Genomic DNA, 16,787 nt, shown 5'->3' with positions numbered 1-16,787 from the left:
TGCGCATTCAGTTGGGGAATGAGACACCCTAGTTTATGAGACACCCAGGTTTGAAGAAGTCAGAGTGAGTATGAGCAAATAAAGTGTTAAAGTGCAAAGATTCGGACGCAACATTTTAAAAGGGTATGGAATGTGTGCAGAGACATGTTAGCCTGATTTACTGAAATAGGTCAGTTCTCACAACAACAATGCTGCAATGTCCCCCAGGGAGACAGGTTCAGTAGTTAACCTCACACTCATATTTCATAAACTTCATCCTAAACTATTAAGATGCAGAAAGAAAGGATGAAAAAGCTCGAAGGATATGCGGCTTTAATGTACATGTTTCAGAGCTCACTTGCTCACTTGTGACTGACAACCCAGAGAAGCAACAAAAGGTATTAAATAATCGCATGGCCTGAAAGTTTCAGTGCCAGTGCAGAATGCAGAATCTCATAATTGGTTCTGGGGAGCTCTGAAACACACATCTGCATGTCCATAAAACTCTTTCATCCATATGAATGGCGAAAATAATGCCAAAGCTCTATTCTTACTTAAACTTTCGAAAAGCTGTCGACAGCATGGGAAAAAAGCTGGTAATACACACTATACACATTAAAATGTCCCACTGCGACTTAATTTTAGGAAGAGGATAAACCAGCTTTATAGTCAAATCAGGTGTGAGATAAGGATGCAATACGCTGCATAAAACCTACTCTTTAAAACCACAGCATTGACAGGGCACAGGAGTACCAGTGTGGCATATGAACCTGGATTCATATCCACAAGAGAGCTGGTTAAAAACATCCACAGTAGCATGCAAATGTTGTACTTGAACTTAAGTACTAGTGTAAAAATATCCAGCAGTATGAGTAACTTGCAGGCTATGCAACTTGCCCTGGATAAGGCAGACCGCTAAGCAAAGAAATAATGTAACTGTGAAGCCTCAACAGTGAGGAATCAGGCAGGCTACATTCTTAACTGCTGAGCACCTATACAATGTGTATATGACCTTGCAGTCTGCCGTAAGATAGTTCTGGGATCAAGAATCAGAAGCAATAAATGCACAATACCAGTCACCAGAACAAACAGAGTACCTATAAAAAGACTTATACGAACCATTTGTCCAGTTGATTCATACTCTGACAGTCATGTTTTCACTGATGGTGGAGCCATGGAGACAGAAATGACATGGAAAAGCCAGAAGCACAGATTCAAGAGAAATCCCAACATGACTGCAAGAAAATCAAACTTGGCAACAATTGCTGAGCCAGAAATGAAATGAATGGAGTAGTCACTTCTGAGAACGTTGCCAGAACTGCATAAAGGGGAATGTAGTCACTGCACCCCTGTCCATCGTATTCCCACATACAGACTTATGTTCAGAAACATTTATATGTATTTTAAACCAAACTATAATTTAACCAAACTCCTGGGAGCTAAAAACTTTATACTGAGGTCAAACCCTTACTTTTCATTCTACACTGCAGAATTCACCCTTTATTAATATATACTGTCGCTCGGTCATGCGGCTTTCAATGAAAATTCGAAACCATCAGCAGAATGTGTGCGTGTGACTGCTGGAGTGCTCTGTCTTTATAAAGGACTGTCTATTCTGCGGTACCTGGAGTTCACGCTTACAGCAGGAAAGGCCAGTCTAAAAATGCACCTACATCACCTGTCTGCTGGATCATCACACCAAGAGTGAGGTTATATATTGATACACAGTAAAACATAACAAAAAGTATTTCTTCCAGTATAAGTATAAGACCATACTGCCTTTGTATTCGCATCCTGTATCTTGTATCTTGTATTCGCATCCTGAGGAATAATACAAAAATCTGATTCATACAGCCAGCATGTATAGACTGAATAAGCCATCATATGAATGTAATACATTACTGTTTAATGGGATCCAAATTGTTATGCATCGTGTTTTTGCTCAGGCATGTTGGGTTCAATTAATAAACATTTCGCCAACACATTTGTAAATAAAGGGTCAATGAAACACGGAAGCAGCCCCAAGGCAAAACTCTGTAACTGTTTTCTTAGACAAAGTAGAAGTCATTACACCCTGTACGGTTAGTATTGGGAACTCATGTTAAAACTGAAAGCTGTCTCAGATATTTGGGTGAATAATAATTGCCCAGTGGGTCAGAGTGCCATCAAATCAGCAAGTATAAGCAATCAATTATAACAAAATCATTCACATTAGATGGAAGACCAGCTGTGCTCAAAAAGTATTGCACTGGCTAAAACATTTAAATTGGCTATCATGTACAAAAATAATAATCATTAATTAAATCAGCCCTTCATCTTAAATGAATGGCTTCCTTGATCACAAACTGAATTTAATATTAAAACTGCATACGCACAGCTTGGTAGCGATGCTTGACCAATAATAATCAATACCGCTCCTGACATACCGGTGATTCAGTTATACAGATTCTACCTTTCCAAAAACTGTTTATGCTTTGCATACTTATTCAAAATGTGTTGCTGACTACAGCTGTTCTTTCTAATCATAAATGGAGGGCTTATTACTCCATCTAGGGCTTTTTCGAACCTCATCTAAAATGCAGCGCTACCTCAGAAACAAGTAATCACAGTATCATTCTCCAGCTCATTTCCAATGCATGGCTTCAGCTTTTCATAAAACATTCATAGGCTCGCTAAGTCCAGAAATATAATTCTACTGTAAGAGCCACGGTGATATGGAACATCCTATGAAGCTAGGGTAGGCTGTGGCTTTTCCTATCCTTGTCGAGAACGCTACAGTCCAGGAGTATGAGCGAGTCGTTCTTAAACGATTATGAGCGGAACCAAGATAGCAGGGGCCTAACTGAAAATGAAGACTTATGAGATCTCTGGTGCTGATAGCACATGGGACAGAGACAGGTTCTGTATGCAGCCCGGTGGAGTGAGAGAGGCAAGGACCTGGTACACTGGAGGGAAAGAGGTGCTTGGATCATAGGGGTGCTCTGAGAAGAAGTACCACAGCTGCTGCCATACCCACACTACACAGAGCACCTCTGTAATGACTACAGTCAGTGGCTCTCCTCCAGTCAGGGCTCAATACCACTTCCTCTCGACACCCGGTCGATAAAATTAAAAGGTCCGTCTGAATCAAATCAAACACATTTTGCAGACAAGACCACAGCTGGAAGCCAGTTTAAAGATACGTAATGCAAAATCAAATCCGTATGTCTGTGTATATCCAAAGAGTACACAGAAGCATGCTCTTTTTTACAAGAGACAAGAAAAATGTCTTCCTGCCTTTGGTCCATTAGCGCCCCGTAAATTCAGATAACCAGCATGGCTCAGGTTTGTTGACAGCAAATTGTTTCGTCAAGCCGTAAAAATGCATTTCCTGTTTTTTTTACCCATTCAAGTCGATAGTGTTTGGCAACAGACATGAGTGCAAACAAGGGCACATCCTCATTCTGAAGTCCTATGGTGAAGGGCATTAGTTAAAGCAACAAATGCAAGACAGACTTCACCAACTAACTACAAAACACACTCAAACATCTGATAATTTGATAACAGAAAAATGTTCTTTTTAATTGCCGTCTTTAATATTGTTACTGGAGTCAAGATACACTATAACTACTGTTTACAAAATAGTATGTAGTTTTATGCCACAAACTATAACAGGGATACAGAGATGTCCAGGCTACCTATCCACTTCCAGTTTCCTGGGGAAAAAAAGAATTAAAAGTAATACATCAAGCACGTACAATCCAGGTTAGTAACTTCCAAAGTAATATACACTAGATGACCAAAGGTATCTGGATACCCCTTGGTCTGGGGCTGTTTTTCATGGTTTTGGCTAGGCCTCTTAGTTCCATTGAAGGCAAATATTAATGCTACAACATACAATCGCACTCTAGTAGATTCTGTGCTTCCCCAACAGTTTGGAAAGCCCATTTTCTGTTTCAGCATGACAATGCCCACAGGCACACAGCGAGGTCCATATAGAAATGGTTTTGTCAAGAACAATGTGGAAGAACTTGACTGGCCTGAATAGAGCCTGAACCTCAACCATCCAAAACCTTTGGGATCAAATGGAAAGCCAACTATGAGTCAGGCCTGACCTCACTAATGCAATTATGGCTGAATGGAAGCAAATAACTGCAGCAATGCTCCAATATCTATTATAAAGCCTTCCCAGTAAAACGGGAGGTTGTTATAGCAGCAAAGGGTGGAAAAACTCTATATTAATGCCCATAGTTTTGGATGAGATATTGAATGTCAGGTATCCACATACTTTTGGCCATGTAGTGCATATATCATAAGACACAAAGCAGAAATGGAAAGTAACAATCAGGCATGTCGACACCATTTATGAATTACATTTCCCTTTAACAATGTAGGCCTATTTGTTGTTTTTAGCCATCACTTTCAATGATAATCTGTGACTCTGTTGTACCGAATAAATTACTAGCCATCAGAAGCTATTTCATTTTGTTCATACTTAAATTTAATATTTCATCACCATTCTCAGATTTGCTTCTCTGTTTTTGTGATTTGACTTATTTGATAAAAACTAATGTCAAAAATAGCTTTTGTTGTTCTAACTTGGCTGTACATTTTGTTCTCCTGTTAGGCATCTGATTCCACACAAGATTACCAGAATGACCTATTGATTTTATCTTCCTGGACCACATTCAAAAACATCTGGCAAGTAAGACAGAGAATGAATTTTCATTGTCAATTATCATTATAACTATTGCTTACACGTGACAAAAAAAAAACCCTCAGTCAGCAATCGTCCAGAAAAGCACAATATCCACATAAGCTAGAAAGCCAGACTATTAAACAATGGAGTGAAGAAAAACAGGAATTACTAATAAAATGTTAGTTTGGTATTTCATGCAACATTAAAAGTTATTTTGAGGCACAATAAAATCAGCAGAGAGAAATCTAATATATAAACTGAAGACTGAAGATTTTTTGAGGTATGCAGGAGTGTCCCTAAACGCATACATATCTGCATGTTGTGTGGTAGCAATAGCACAGGTGTGGGAAGTTAATCTTTACTTGGAACTGTGTGAGAAATATGCGGAAGGTCAGTGCAGCCACAATACAGCTCGGTAGGGAATCTGCCTCTTAAGCCCTCACATTTCACAAAATGCTTGATGCTTACGTGAGGGTCACGATACATGAAACAGGCTTAACCTCATCTAGGGGTCACCCATGTTTTGCTGGAATTATCTAGAAATTTTGCGTTTCCGTCTGAGCCAAAGCTAAAACCAATAAAGATAAAGAGGCTGAACGTCTACAGGCTAACATAAAGACTGTGGTACTAAATATAGGCCTAGCAGAAACACTGTACAATAAATCTTTGATCAGCAAAAGAAAAATCTGCTCAGGTGATGCCTCATCATCAGGATTTTTTTTCTCTCTTTCTCAGAAAAATCGTCTCCATTAGCTGTGCAAGTCTCCCGGGTTCATCCAAAAGAAATTGTGTTTATCACTTTTTTAAAAAGTAAAGAAATCTGATCCAGCTTTCATATTACAATTTAATGTCTGATTAAACTAACTTTTTACTTGTAAATTCAATTATCACTACTGTATATTTTTAAGAAAACACATTAAGCAAAGAGTTCTTGAGAAAATGGCGTACAACACTGGATGACACGTGCAGTAACGGTTTGCCCCTGAATGAAAGCTCATGCCCAAAACAGACTGCGAACATACTGTACAAGAGACTCAGAGAAGGCCAAGGATGTGTTTACATCCGTTTGCAATTCAGCATGTGTGTCAGCATACAAAGAGCAGCCATCAACACCAGCTGGCTTGCAAGAGAGCTGAGAACAGGACAGGCTGTAAAAAAGCAATCAGCACATTAGACTTCTGATGTAAAAACAAATCAGAGCTTACAGTATTCCTGTGTAGCCATTCAGAAATCCTAGCATTAAGAGTTCAAATTATTTAACCCCAACCCACTTATAATATGGGTCAGACATTTATTTAAAATTGGCACAGCCTACTTGTCCAAGTCACTGGTTATATGGGGGGAATGATGAATGTATTTGGAATATTAATTTAAGTTTACCATGTAAAAATCGAGTCCTTGGACAAACCCTTGAACCGTAAAAATAACATGATGGTCAGGTTCATAATTTCACAGTTAAAATCAGTTTGCATATAGATTTTTTGCACATTCTATTATTACCATGCCCAGACTAACACCGTATAATTGTAAATAGCATCGTGTTTATGGTTAATGACACACAGGTAAATTTATTTGGTAGCATGCTTTTATCCATTGTAAGCAACCAGATTTGTCCTGTAAGAATTCACAGTCAGCCGGGCCTAAGACAGCAACAGAATCTAGGACCCTTGGGTAACCACCGTGTTATTACTGCACACAACCTTGGTTTGTTGCAATTATCTTCTTCTTTTTCCAAATAGCAGATAAAGCTCTCTGTTGTGTGTCACAAGCTTAATAGAGAAAACAAAGCAAAGAAAAAACATTCTTCTTAAAATGAAGCAACATGGCATTGAATTTATATCAGCTTCATTAAATGAGACACTTAGTGAATAATTTGCAATCAGTAATTCTCACATTTTTTAAAATATGTATAAAAGCTTAAAACCAATGCAAATGAGTTTATACGTTTATGATCTTTTTGGGATAAATAACCATTTGACTTTGCAGCAACCTCAATTGGGGTCAGCAGCTCAGAGGATCATTCTCTAACAACTGGCATTTAGCTTGTTTAAGGCAAATACACAATTCACGTTTGAGGCACAACAAATGGGACATGAGCAGAAACCGATTAGCCTGGATAGTCGTAAGTCTTCCTTTCTGTTCACAGGTGTACCTTATGTAGGTCATTTAAGGAAAGCTCAGCTGCCAAAATAAACCAAAGTCTGACATCACTAGAAACCAGAAAATTATAAATACAATTGTTTATGTCTATAAGTGATCACTAGTCTCAAACTATTACCTCCGTTTTTATGAAGTATTGCTTGTGTTTAAAAACAAGTAAGCCATTTCAAGTGCCAGCCATACATTCTCAAGCCATAACAGTACCAGTTGTAAATGCCACACCTAGAAGCAACTCTAGACCTTTTGCTATCTTTCTTGAACATGAACTAATGATTCAACACAGCTAGCGGATAATCCAATATGGATGAAACTATCCTCAAATTAAAGATGACAGCCTGCATTTTAAACTCATATTCATTGCTTCATTTAAAATCTAATGTGCTGCAGTACAGCCAAAAAACAAAGAATTGTGTCACATGGACTGCACTGTATATACTGTATGTGCCATTGTTGGATTACTGCATGAATCATTTGTTCTCTATTATACCCAATAAATTATTTTTGCAAGTGGAGCCGCCAAGATTGGAACAGCACTCGATATAGCTTTTCCCTTGGCAGTGCTTTTCCAGAAATCATTTGTGCACAATAACTCCAGAGGAAACATCAAGCTCAGCCTGATATTAAGTACATCATATTGCAGTTTTACTGCAGGTGAGCACCACACAGCTCATTAGTGTCCAGAACATTTTTAAAACAGATAAAAATACGCAGCACCTGCTGCACGATGCTACTGTTCCTTCTCTTTTCCTGACTGTGCGCTGCAAACCTAACAATCATCTTATCATCTGCTGAGGTAGTTTCATGTATTTTGACTAAATTAAATAACCACACAATGGGATACTGATCAGTGGGATTTTTTCAGTAGTTTTTGGGGGGATCAATGATTTGTGTGGGCTGGAGAACAGTCTAACAGGTGGAATGTGAAAATCAAGTAAAGGTAGAAGTTCTGGGAATTCACTTCAAGGAGTTTCATAGGGAGATCAGAATATGGGCTGCAGAAAGGTGGCAATGCACTTCCTTTCTCTGGCTAGGGGACCACAAAAACTATTGATATATTTATTTATTTTGCAGAAGATGAGAGGAAAACAGTGCCACACAAATGTCAAATGTCATCGAGGAGGAGACGTGGAGAGAGATTCAGTGGCATCTCATTACAGCCAAGGCTGTTGAGTTCACAGCTTCCCAGCTCTGTTGCTGCTGCCATTAGGCTAGTGGTAAGCACCCACTGCTCAGGGCCTAGGCTGAAACCCAGAGGATAACAGGCCCTGGGGAAGTGGGGAGGACTGCAGATTTTCAAATGATAAAGGGATTAAAGAAGCGGTGGAAACTGAACTCGCCTCACACCGTAAATGTATTTTCAGCCGCAATATTTCATTTTCATGTTCAAATCTAGAAAGAGGCTCCTGGGAATAAAAACGTTTGGGGGTGGCAAATTCAAGACAGTGTATTGTTAGCATCTTCCTCAGGAACACTGTAAATGTTTGCTGCATACAGTGGTGCAGCGAGTCCTTTTTATCCTATATTCCGATGCCTGTTGGCCCAGGCATTAATGAGCTCTTACATGGAATGTTGCTGTACTTGATTGGACCACAAATCTCAAAATCTACTTGTGGGTAACAGGCTTAGTGCCAAGATGCAATGCCAAGCCAGTTGCGTCCCCATCTGATCAAAATGATTCGTCCTGAGACCGCACTACCGTAACCACTGGTGCAGTGCCTTGCTTTGTGCTGACAATATTAAAATAGGACTCTACATCCACGGACTATATTAAGCCGTGTAAATCCTGGCAAATTCCTCAAGTGAAAGCAAAATGCTGGGAACCAAAGGAAGCAGATAATATCTAAACGTTGTGCAGCATTTTAAAACTAAGTCACATTATATCCCAGTTTTTATACAAACAATGACAAACAATATTGATTTTAAGTGTGCTTTTAAATTCCGTGACATTCTGACACAATGGCCCAGAATTAGAGAAATTAAAAAGAAATAGGAAGAACTAAGTGATGAGCATTGCTTTCCTTGTGTATGGCTGAGCACTGCAGGTTGTAACTTTGCAAGCAGTCTGTGAAAAAAAATGGTCTTTTGGAGCATCAATATGATGTATAAATGATTCTTCAATAAGGAATTCAAAAAGAAGATCAAGGATTCTATAAGGTGAAAAGAGAGAGGAGTAAGGGAGAAACAGTACTGAAGCACACAATAAGGCTCTGTGAACAACTGTTCTCTCTTTCTGCACATTACTTCATCAATCTTAGCCTTCCTGACACAGTAAACAGCTAATAGTAACATCTGTCCCAGTTCAAAGTAAAAGCTTTTTTGATAATTAACAACAGCAGGAATCAATGATGTGGAATGTTCAACTATGGTCCCAGACATGATTCATTTCTGAAAGCAACTGCGTAACTGCAGCATTTTTCACTGTGAATAACATTAGTTATATTGTTTCTGCATCCTCAGAAGAGCAGTTAATCAATACCAATAAGAAGCCACAATTAATTTACAGTTCTTTGCCTGAATTAATCTGATAAAATCAAAACAAATGATCCTATTCTCCATACAGTCATATATGCTGTACTAGGGGGTCTGTACAAGGGGTGTACTGATCATGCTGTTTTGCTCAGTGAATTACACCCCTTATTCTCGTAGAAATGCCAAAATCAGAAGTGCTACATAATTTTGAATTTCATTAGACCATATTTTTTACTATTATGTATTGCCCTTGTGTAAAATAGTGGAGCGCAAGGGAAGACTCACTCTAGAATAGACATGCCCACTGTCCCACAGACAATGCTACCATTGTTCTCATACACATGTCTATGCTATTGTTACTAATGTGCTGGCAGCAAAAAACATGGCCTATTATAATACATATTCTCAATATACAGTCCTCTGAAAGCAGAGGACAAAACCCCCTTGTCTGACAAAGACGCCTTCAAGAAACAAAGGAAAACGGTTAGGCAAGTTAATAACCGTTGAATGGGAGAGTGCCGGCTTAGCATGGGGCAAGAAATCTGCCGCAGATATTCTTTTCTACTGTGCTTTCCAGTGCATTAGGCTTGTCTGTGATAAAGCAGAATGTACGGCTATGAACTTAATCAGTCTCACAAAAAATAATTGGAAATATGCTATAAAAATGTTTTAAATACTGTCTAGGATGTGTTTTTGTCTAATGCGACAATAACACCTCAAATAAGAGGACAATCACATTTATTTCTAATTAATGTCAGCTCGACTTAATGCTCCAAAAGCGTTTAGCCTTTCATATGCCCTTAGAAATTTATAGAGCATCACATTTTACTGGAATGTGAATGACTCCCATACACAGCGAGCTGAGTCACAAGCAACTGTGACAGGCAAAGTGCATGACATTTTACCGATTGTGTAGAAGTATGCGCAATGTGCAATTTAATAAAGCAATCTCTAATCCATCTGACTGTAACATTCTGATGATATTGAAAGATCTATAGACGTGGCATTTTATGTATGACATATTGAACTTTAAGGTTGGTGATTAACTTTATTACCACTGGGAGGTAGTGGCAGACCAACCAAGACTCACCATTAGAGTAAAAGGCCCTGTCTGCTTCAGCACGCCTAATATCCTTTCAGGAAATTACCCAAAGTGCCTTATTATTTTACATCAAATCTCTCCCCTCTAAACCTTTATTTTACAGGAGCTATATAAGACCCTCCAATGAAGAATAATGTCCTGTACTAAAACTGGGAAAATACTGGCCTCAGCCAGTCCATTCTGCGTCACAAGTATTGATGAGTGGACATTCAATTCGACAAGAATACAAATGTCTGCATTGCCTAACAATAAGGAAATGAGACGATACAGGAGAGATTTTAACTGGGTCTGTCCTGTTATTTAGGTCATTTGTGGCTCATCGATCCAAGAATACAAGCAACAATTCATTTCCTCTCAAATCGCAGAGTGCCAGCATCGAGAATATGGTTGAGTGGTTTGTTCCATGTTCCTAAGATTAAAAGGTAAATTGTGAGATTAAATAAAATGCAAAACTTTTCTGAATAAATGTTCTGAGGCAGGGCAGAAGAAACACCTGCAAAACTTCACTGCTTTGTGCTTTTATACAGCACAATAATGTTTATAGCGCCATTGCACTACAATGTCTGTAGCGCCATCAAAAATAACACCTATTTTCAAAGCAGCAGCAACTGACATTACAAAATAAAACATAGCAAATTGGATTATTTTGAACTGATGTGCTTATTCAAGGGGAAAATTCAGTTTTGGATGACCTGCAGCTACAATGAAGCATTAGCTTTTTGGACCTTCAGCTGTTTTATCTTAAAATTAGGAACTTGTTCAACAGCGCTTTGCAAAGGCTCATAAGATATACTTCTTTTTTTTTAAATGTAGTTGGGTTTCTAATCCTTATTTAATTAATGTATTACAAACAAATCCTCATGCCCTAGTGCTATTAATGAATAATTTTGTGGAGAAAGAAGAACCAGAAGCAGCAAGGTTCTGTGTATGCCATATCAAAACCCTCCTTCCTTTAAAAATCTGTATTTTCAAAGAAATATAGTATGGCGTTAAAGTGCACTGTGGCTAGACCTTTCGCCAGTCACATGTAAATGCATCCACACCTTTGGACTGAAAGGTTAGCATTAAGAAGGCCTGCTATTGAAAGGTCAGGTATTTGCCCTTTTTTGGTGCCTTTCATTGCTCTGCCTTGCAATCTCAACATTTAATGTATGTGGTAAGGCCTGAAAGGGTCCATAACCACAGGATCTCTATTTGACAACCCCCAGGATCATGCAGTTATATTACTCTAGGGTTTATACAGCACTCTATTACCAGGATCCTTTTCAAGGAGTTGATCAGGCCTTGGCATAAATGGCTTGTTACATTTCCCAATTTACTCAGTTCTCGGCTCCCGTTCCACCTGATCAATACATTGCACCTCATCATTTTCTCTGGCCTGTGCTCCTTTCAGCTCCATTGGTGAAAGACAAAGAGGTGTGTCCTCTACATTTTTAATGCAACGGTTTGAAGCAGGAAAGGAAAGGTGCATTAAGAAAAAAAAATTATTAATCTACTCATCTATATCCATTATCAAAATGCAGACCAGCCTACCTGAACAGTGCCCCTGAAGTATGGGTAATGTTTAGCCAACAAATCCTGTCTTGACCTTTATTAATACAGTGCGTTAAATGGGCCTCGATCATTTATTTCTGTGTTCTGTGAGTATTAATGAGCAGACTTCAAATTGCATGAGAATAAAATGCAATTGCTGAAACACAGAAATAAGATTATACAGAAGAGAGGTTGTGTTAACTAAGACCGTCTTTCTCTTTAGCCTGTTAGTGGCTCATTGATCTAACAATACAAGTACCAAGTGATTTCTGCTAAAATCTCATAAAGCCAGTATCAACAGTATGGTTCAGTTGCTTATTTAAAGCTCCAAAGATTAGAATGAGAATTGTGAGACATCACTGCTGTCCCAGTAATGACTGCAAAAATCATTCATATATGTTCTCTACAGTGGAAGGCTGTGATCCTCATGCACCCCAGGACTACTAAACTACCCCTAACCATTTTCAGCACCAAAATTTATCACGACAGAAAACATGATGGATATAATTTATCCAATTTCATTCCCTTCCATCCCTACCATCTCTCAACAATGTCATTTTCATCCTAATTGTGATTATATCATATTCACAACCATGTCTATTGGGTAATAATGTACAAAAGCCATCCTTATCAACATGTGTGGTACCCTTGGATGAGCTGCTTCCATATCTAACTGCTCCCTTTCATGCATCTCCTCTTTGACTGAGATGGTGTAATTACCGCTATGCGCTACGAGCAGGCTGAAAATCCTGGCAAGAAAAACTTTTGTCTCGGTGCTCAATGAAGACCTGCACTAACAATGGCCGATCCTTGCTCTGCTTTCCTGCTGTGGTAAGAAGCATCCTTTAGTAACTGTCAGTGGCCTGGGTCCTTTGCCGGTATCACAAAGTATCAATCCTCTGCATTGCAGCTGATGACTAAAATATCCTGTTGTGCATTGGTGAATACTTGCCCCTTCCAAAATCCTGAACCGCCTCTAGCACTCCTCACATATTCTCTGATGACCAAGGTGTCTTTTAAGATGCTAGTATGTCAGTCCTAATTGGTGGCAGAATGTCCATCCAACTGGGCCAGTCTTCCATTCCAGCTATAGAAGAGCCCAAGGGCTGCTTTCTGCTTGTTTCTGTGGAAGTCAGATGTCTCGCACATCCAGCTGCACACCCACCCTGTTACCTGTCTTTCCAGATTTTTCCCAGGTTTCCAGGTTGTCACTGCACCCCCTGCAGTGCCACAGGCTTGCATGAGAGAAGTTAGTTTAGTGGAAAACTTTTTGAAATACTGTACTACAGCAAGACTTCAGAGATATTGCTTTGACGAAGCCATTTAAAGGGGACATTCAGATTGAAGCAGGAGGTTTGCGCAACTTTATTTCACAAAAAATGTCTGACTTGTTTGGTAATTGACTACAACTGTGGTATATGAAATATAGTTCATTGCATTGTCAAAAAAAAATAATGTAATGAATTCTTTCCATATTCATTCCACCAAAGAACACTCTCAGTTCTGTAATCCTATACTGCACATATTGAATTTTGAGATCAGCGGGTGATCATTACGCATGACAGACTGTAGCTGTTGACACAATGTCACAATGAGAGAGTGGCATACATTTGAATGCATTACTGCAGAAAATGTGTCCTTCAAGTCAAACCACCTTTTGCAAACAAAACAAAGGTGACCCGATGAACAATAACATCGCTTAAAAGGTTCTCCAATCTGCTGCTTGGAAACAGCTAGCCTAATATTTTAACAGCTAATATTTTTCACTCATCTTGGAATCTTCCTGAGAGAAGTATATGTGGACAAACGTTTCAGAAATTTTTGTTAAAGTACCTAACCTACAGCAGGTCGGCAGATAAAAAGTTTTTTTCATGGTGACAGCGTCATGATAGAAGCTAGCAGACAAAAGAGTTAACCACACTGCCTGTTCTGAGCAGTTTGTCCCCTTAGCCTTTAAATCATGGACAGACAATCAATACATCAGCATCAACAGTGATTAATAACACTGGATTTAAAATGAAACACTATATACATGTAGCATCCATGGAACTCTTTGTTTATAATGACTGTGGCAACCTATTTTCTGAAAAAAGTAAATATCTGAAATATGGTGGCAATATTCACTTATTTTGTTGCATTTCAGTTGATAGCAACTCAGTTCCTAAAATCGGTGCAATAAGTTAACAAAAACAAAGCAGAGTTTATATGCTGCCATTTAATATCCATAAATTGCTTTCAGTGTCTATAAATACACCTCCATAAGACTGTGGTTTGTGTGCATATACTCATTTACTTTCTAACAAGCCTGTAATTCCTCACTTGTTTGAATTACAAATTGGGATTTTTCTTGATTTTGGTTTGTCTGTCATTACAAATTAGTAAGAAAATCAAGAGAAAGGGATATAAAATGAATTGGATGACAACCACTATTTTCAATGGGTTCTTTTGTAATGAAAAATGTTTCCCTGAATGCTTGAAAGTGCATAGGGATCTTCAATATTCAGAAATTCAGCAGATGTTCCAATTAAATAATCTGTTCTATTCTGTGAATGTGCTGCTTGGTTTGCAGACAGATAAATGAGCTGCAGATATAGTCCTGTTTAAATGCAGAACAGGGACAGCACAAAATATCAAGTAGCCAGATTAAGATCATTCGTTAGTACTGTAGTATCGATGGAGCTAACAAATGACCTAATCACAAAATACCTGAAACAAACACATTGCAGATCATTAAAATGAAAATATTGCCTAATGCATGCCAATAGCATGCCTAACGCTAATAACATGACATTAGTACTACAAAATGAGTGTGACTGGTAAATTAGCAGGTAATTAGTAAAGACCTGAAGTGTCCATGTTTCATTAACATCTTTCAAGCTGACTGTGAATAATAAGCAGGCTTGAAATAAGTGAATTTCATAAGCGCATTTCACAATGTAAGCACAAAAACCATGTGGGGAAAATGTGGGGGATAATCAAACCCTTTCCCTACTGAAAGAGACCCAGCACCAGGTATACCTTCTGAAATCAAGCAAAACTGCAAACGGCCATTTTAAAGAGTGTTGTGCTGACCCAGTCCATGGTCAGTTGCACCTGAATGTGTTTAATGATACCACAGCATAAGTATCATACAATTATGCACTTTTATGTCAGTGCTCATTCAGCCTTGATGAAATGTCCCACTAAAAGGATGGAATGGCTAAGAAACAGACTGGTAAACTGCACATAAACAAAGAAAATACAAAAAGACCATAGTTTCTATGTATGATTTCCTTTGCCAGATTCTCCTTAGCTTTTTTCCCTTGCATTTTAAAAGCTTATGTTCAGAAAATCTTCTGCAGACCAGAATAATACCACATCCTAAGAGCATGAATGGCTCCCGAATCACCCTTATTTCGCTTCGCAAGAAATGCAATACCTCTTTTGCTAGAAGACAATTTCAAAGGATCATTAATCATTGGGTTTATTTCCTTGCAGAAGGAGCATGTTGGCAGCCAGCAAGGAGAACCCACAGACCCCCAGCCGATAACAGGAGCCCTAGAGCTGAAAGCGAGCGCCGTCACCTAAGCTCACCTGCTGCAGAACATTTTGACCGCATACAACGTTATAAACAACCGAACATGTCATCCATGAAAACAACACGATTCCTAGCCGGTAGTCAATCATGGGAACGTGGAACGGCAATGGCAATGTGCAACTTGTATGTCAAAGTGTAAGTTATATACTGTGGATGCAGCAAGAATGCATTTAGTAAACACGGCTTCTGCATTATTTTATAAACATTAAATTAAATGAAAACTACTTCAAAAATTTTATGTTAAAAATAGTGTACACATTTTCACATAACTTTTGTTATAGGCTACCTTATATCAGATAAAAAATTGTAACCAAATCATTAAAGAAAGGTGGATGGTAAAATATCCACTTACAAACTAGTTGTTTAAAGTTGGGTGGAAGTTTGTGTTATCCTATAACTGCATCGACGGTACGGTTAAATATTGTATAACGTTAGAAGTTATTATATTGCGTATCACAACTGTGTGCAAGCATTTTGGTCATTTTATGTTTTTTTTTTTTTTTTTGTTTTTTTTTTTAACATCACTGGAATGTATGTAAACAGAATGAGAAAGAATCCCACTTTCTGCACATTTTAAAAAAATCCTCTCTCCAGCATACAGCAGGGTAGTATCCAGCAATTAAACCATTTTTAATCCAGCTGCTGATGACAATTAGTAGCTGCACTGACAACGACTGTTACTCACCCCAAGCTTTCTGCTCCGAATTTTCACATATCCTTGCTTCACAATATCATTGAAGTTGGAGGCCATCGTGTTTTCGTCCCCAAACAAAAAGTCCTCTTTTTGTAGCTGCGAGTCCTTTGGTCAGTCCGGCATTCAGCCCACAGCCAGCTCCGGTGACAGCGTTCGAGCAACCGGCTCCTTCGGCTCATTCCATTTGAGTCGAGGGAGATACAATCCGTCAGCTGATTTAATTCGAGAAGTGCCGCTTCCTGGATCGCACCATCTTTTATTCAGGACGGGGGTGAAATCACAAACTTGCCTTGGTTTGTGATATTGTGCACTTTGTGCTCAGTGAATGGGCACAGAGTAATATCCTACAGTCTTTTCAGTCACGGTAATTTAAAAAAAAAAAAGAAAAACACCTGTCATAAATATAATCCAGGTACTATTTACGGCAGAGTAAATCTTAGAATATGGTGTTTCCCTTCCTTCAAATCAGCCTGGTTGTCCAAAAATGGAATAAATCCTTGAAAACTGTATATCCTTATTCACCGCAAGGGTCTAACGAACAAATATAGTCACTTTGTTTTATTAGAAACGTAATAAAACAAAGATACTGACGAGA

At 38.6% G+C, this 16,787-nt stretch overlaps 1 protein-coding gene across 3 annotated transcripts in view; it reads right to left on the bottom strand.

The window, feature by feature from the left end:
- dok6 (docking protein 6) overlaps window positions 1–16,420 on the bottom strand; it is a 60,411-nt gene extending 43,991 nt beyond the window's left edge. Inside the window, exon 1 of one of the 3 annotated variants that reach the window (XM_035412151.1) lies at window positions 16,184–16,420. In XM_035412151.1, coding sequence (XP_035268042.1) covers window positions 16,184–16,249 — 66 coding nt within the window. In that variant the 5' untranslated portion in view covers window positions 16,250–16,420. The remainder of the gene's footprint in view (window positions 1–16,183) is intronic. The other 2 variants (XM_035412153.1, XM_035412152.1) reach the window with 2 other exon arrangements.
- Between the last annotated feature and the right edge of the window lie 367 nt (window positions 16,421–16,787).

The sequence above is a fragment of the Anguilla anguilla genome, chromosome 4 (genome assembly GCF_013347855.1).
Source record: "Anguilla anguilla isolate fAngAng1 chromosome 4, fAngAng1.pri, whole genome shotgun sequence".
Lineage (NCBI taxonomy): Eukaryota > Metazoa > Chordata > Actinopteri > Anguilliformes > Anguillidae > Anguilla > Anguilla anguilla.
Note: the sequence above shows the minus strand (reverse complement) of the source record. Positions and strands in the feature narration are given on the sequence as shown.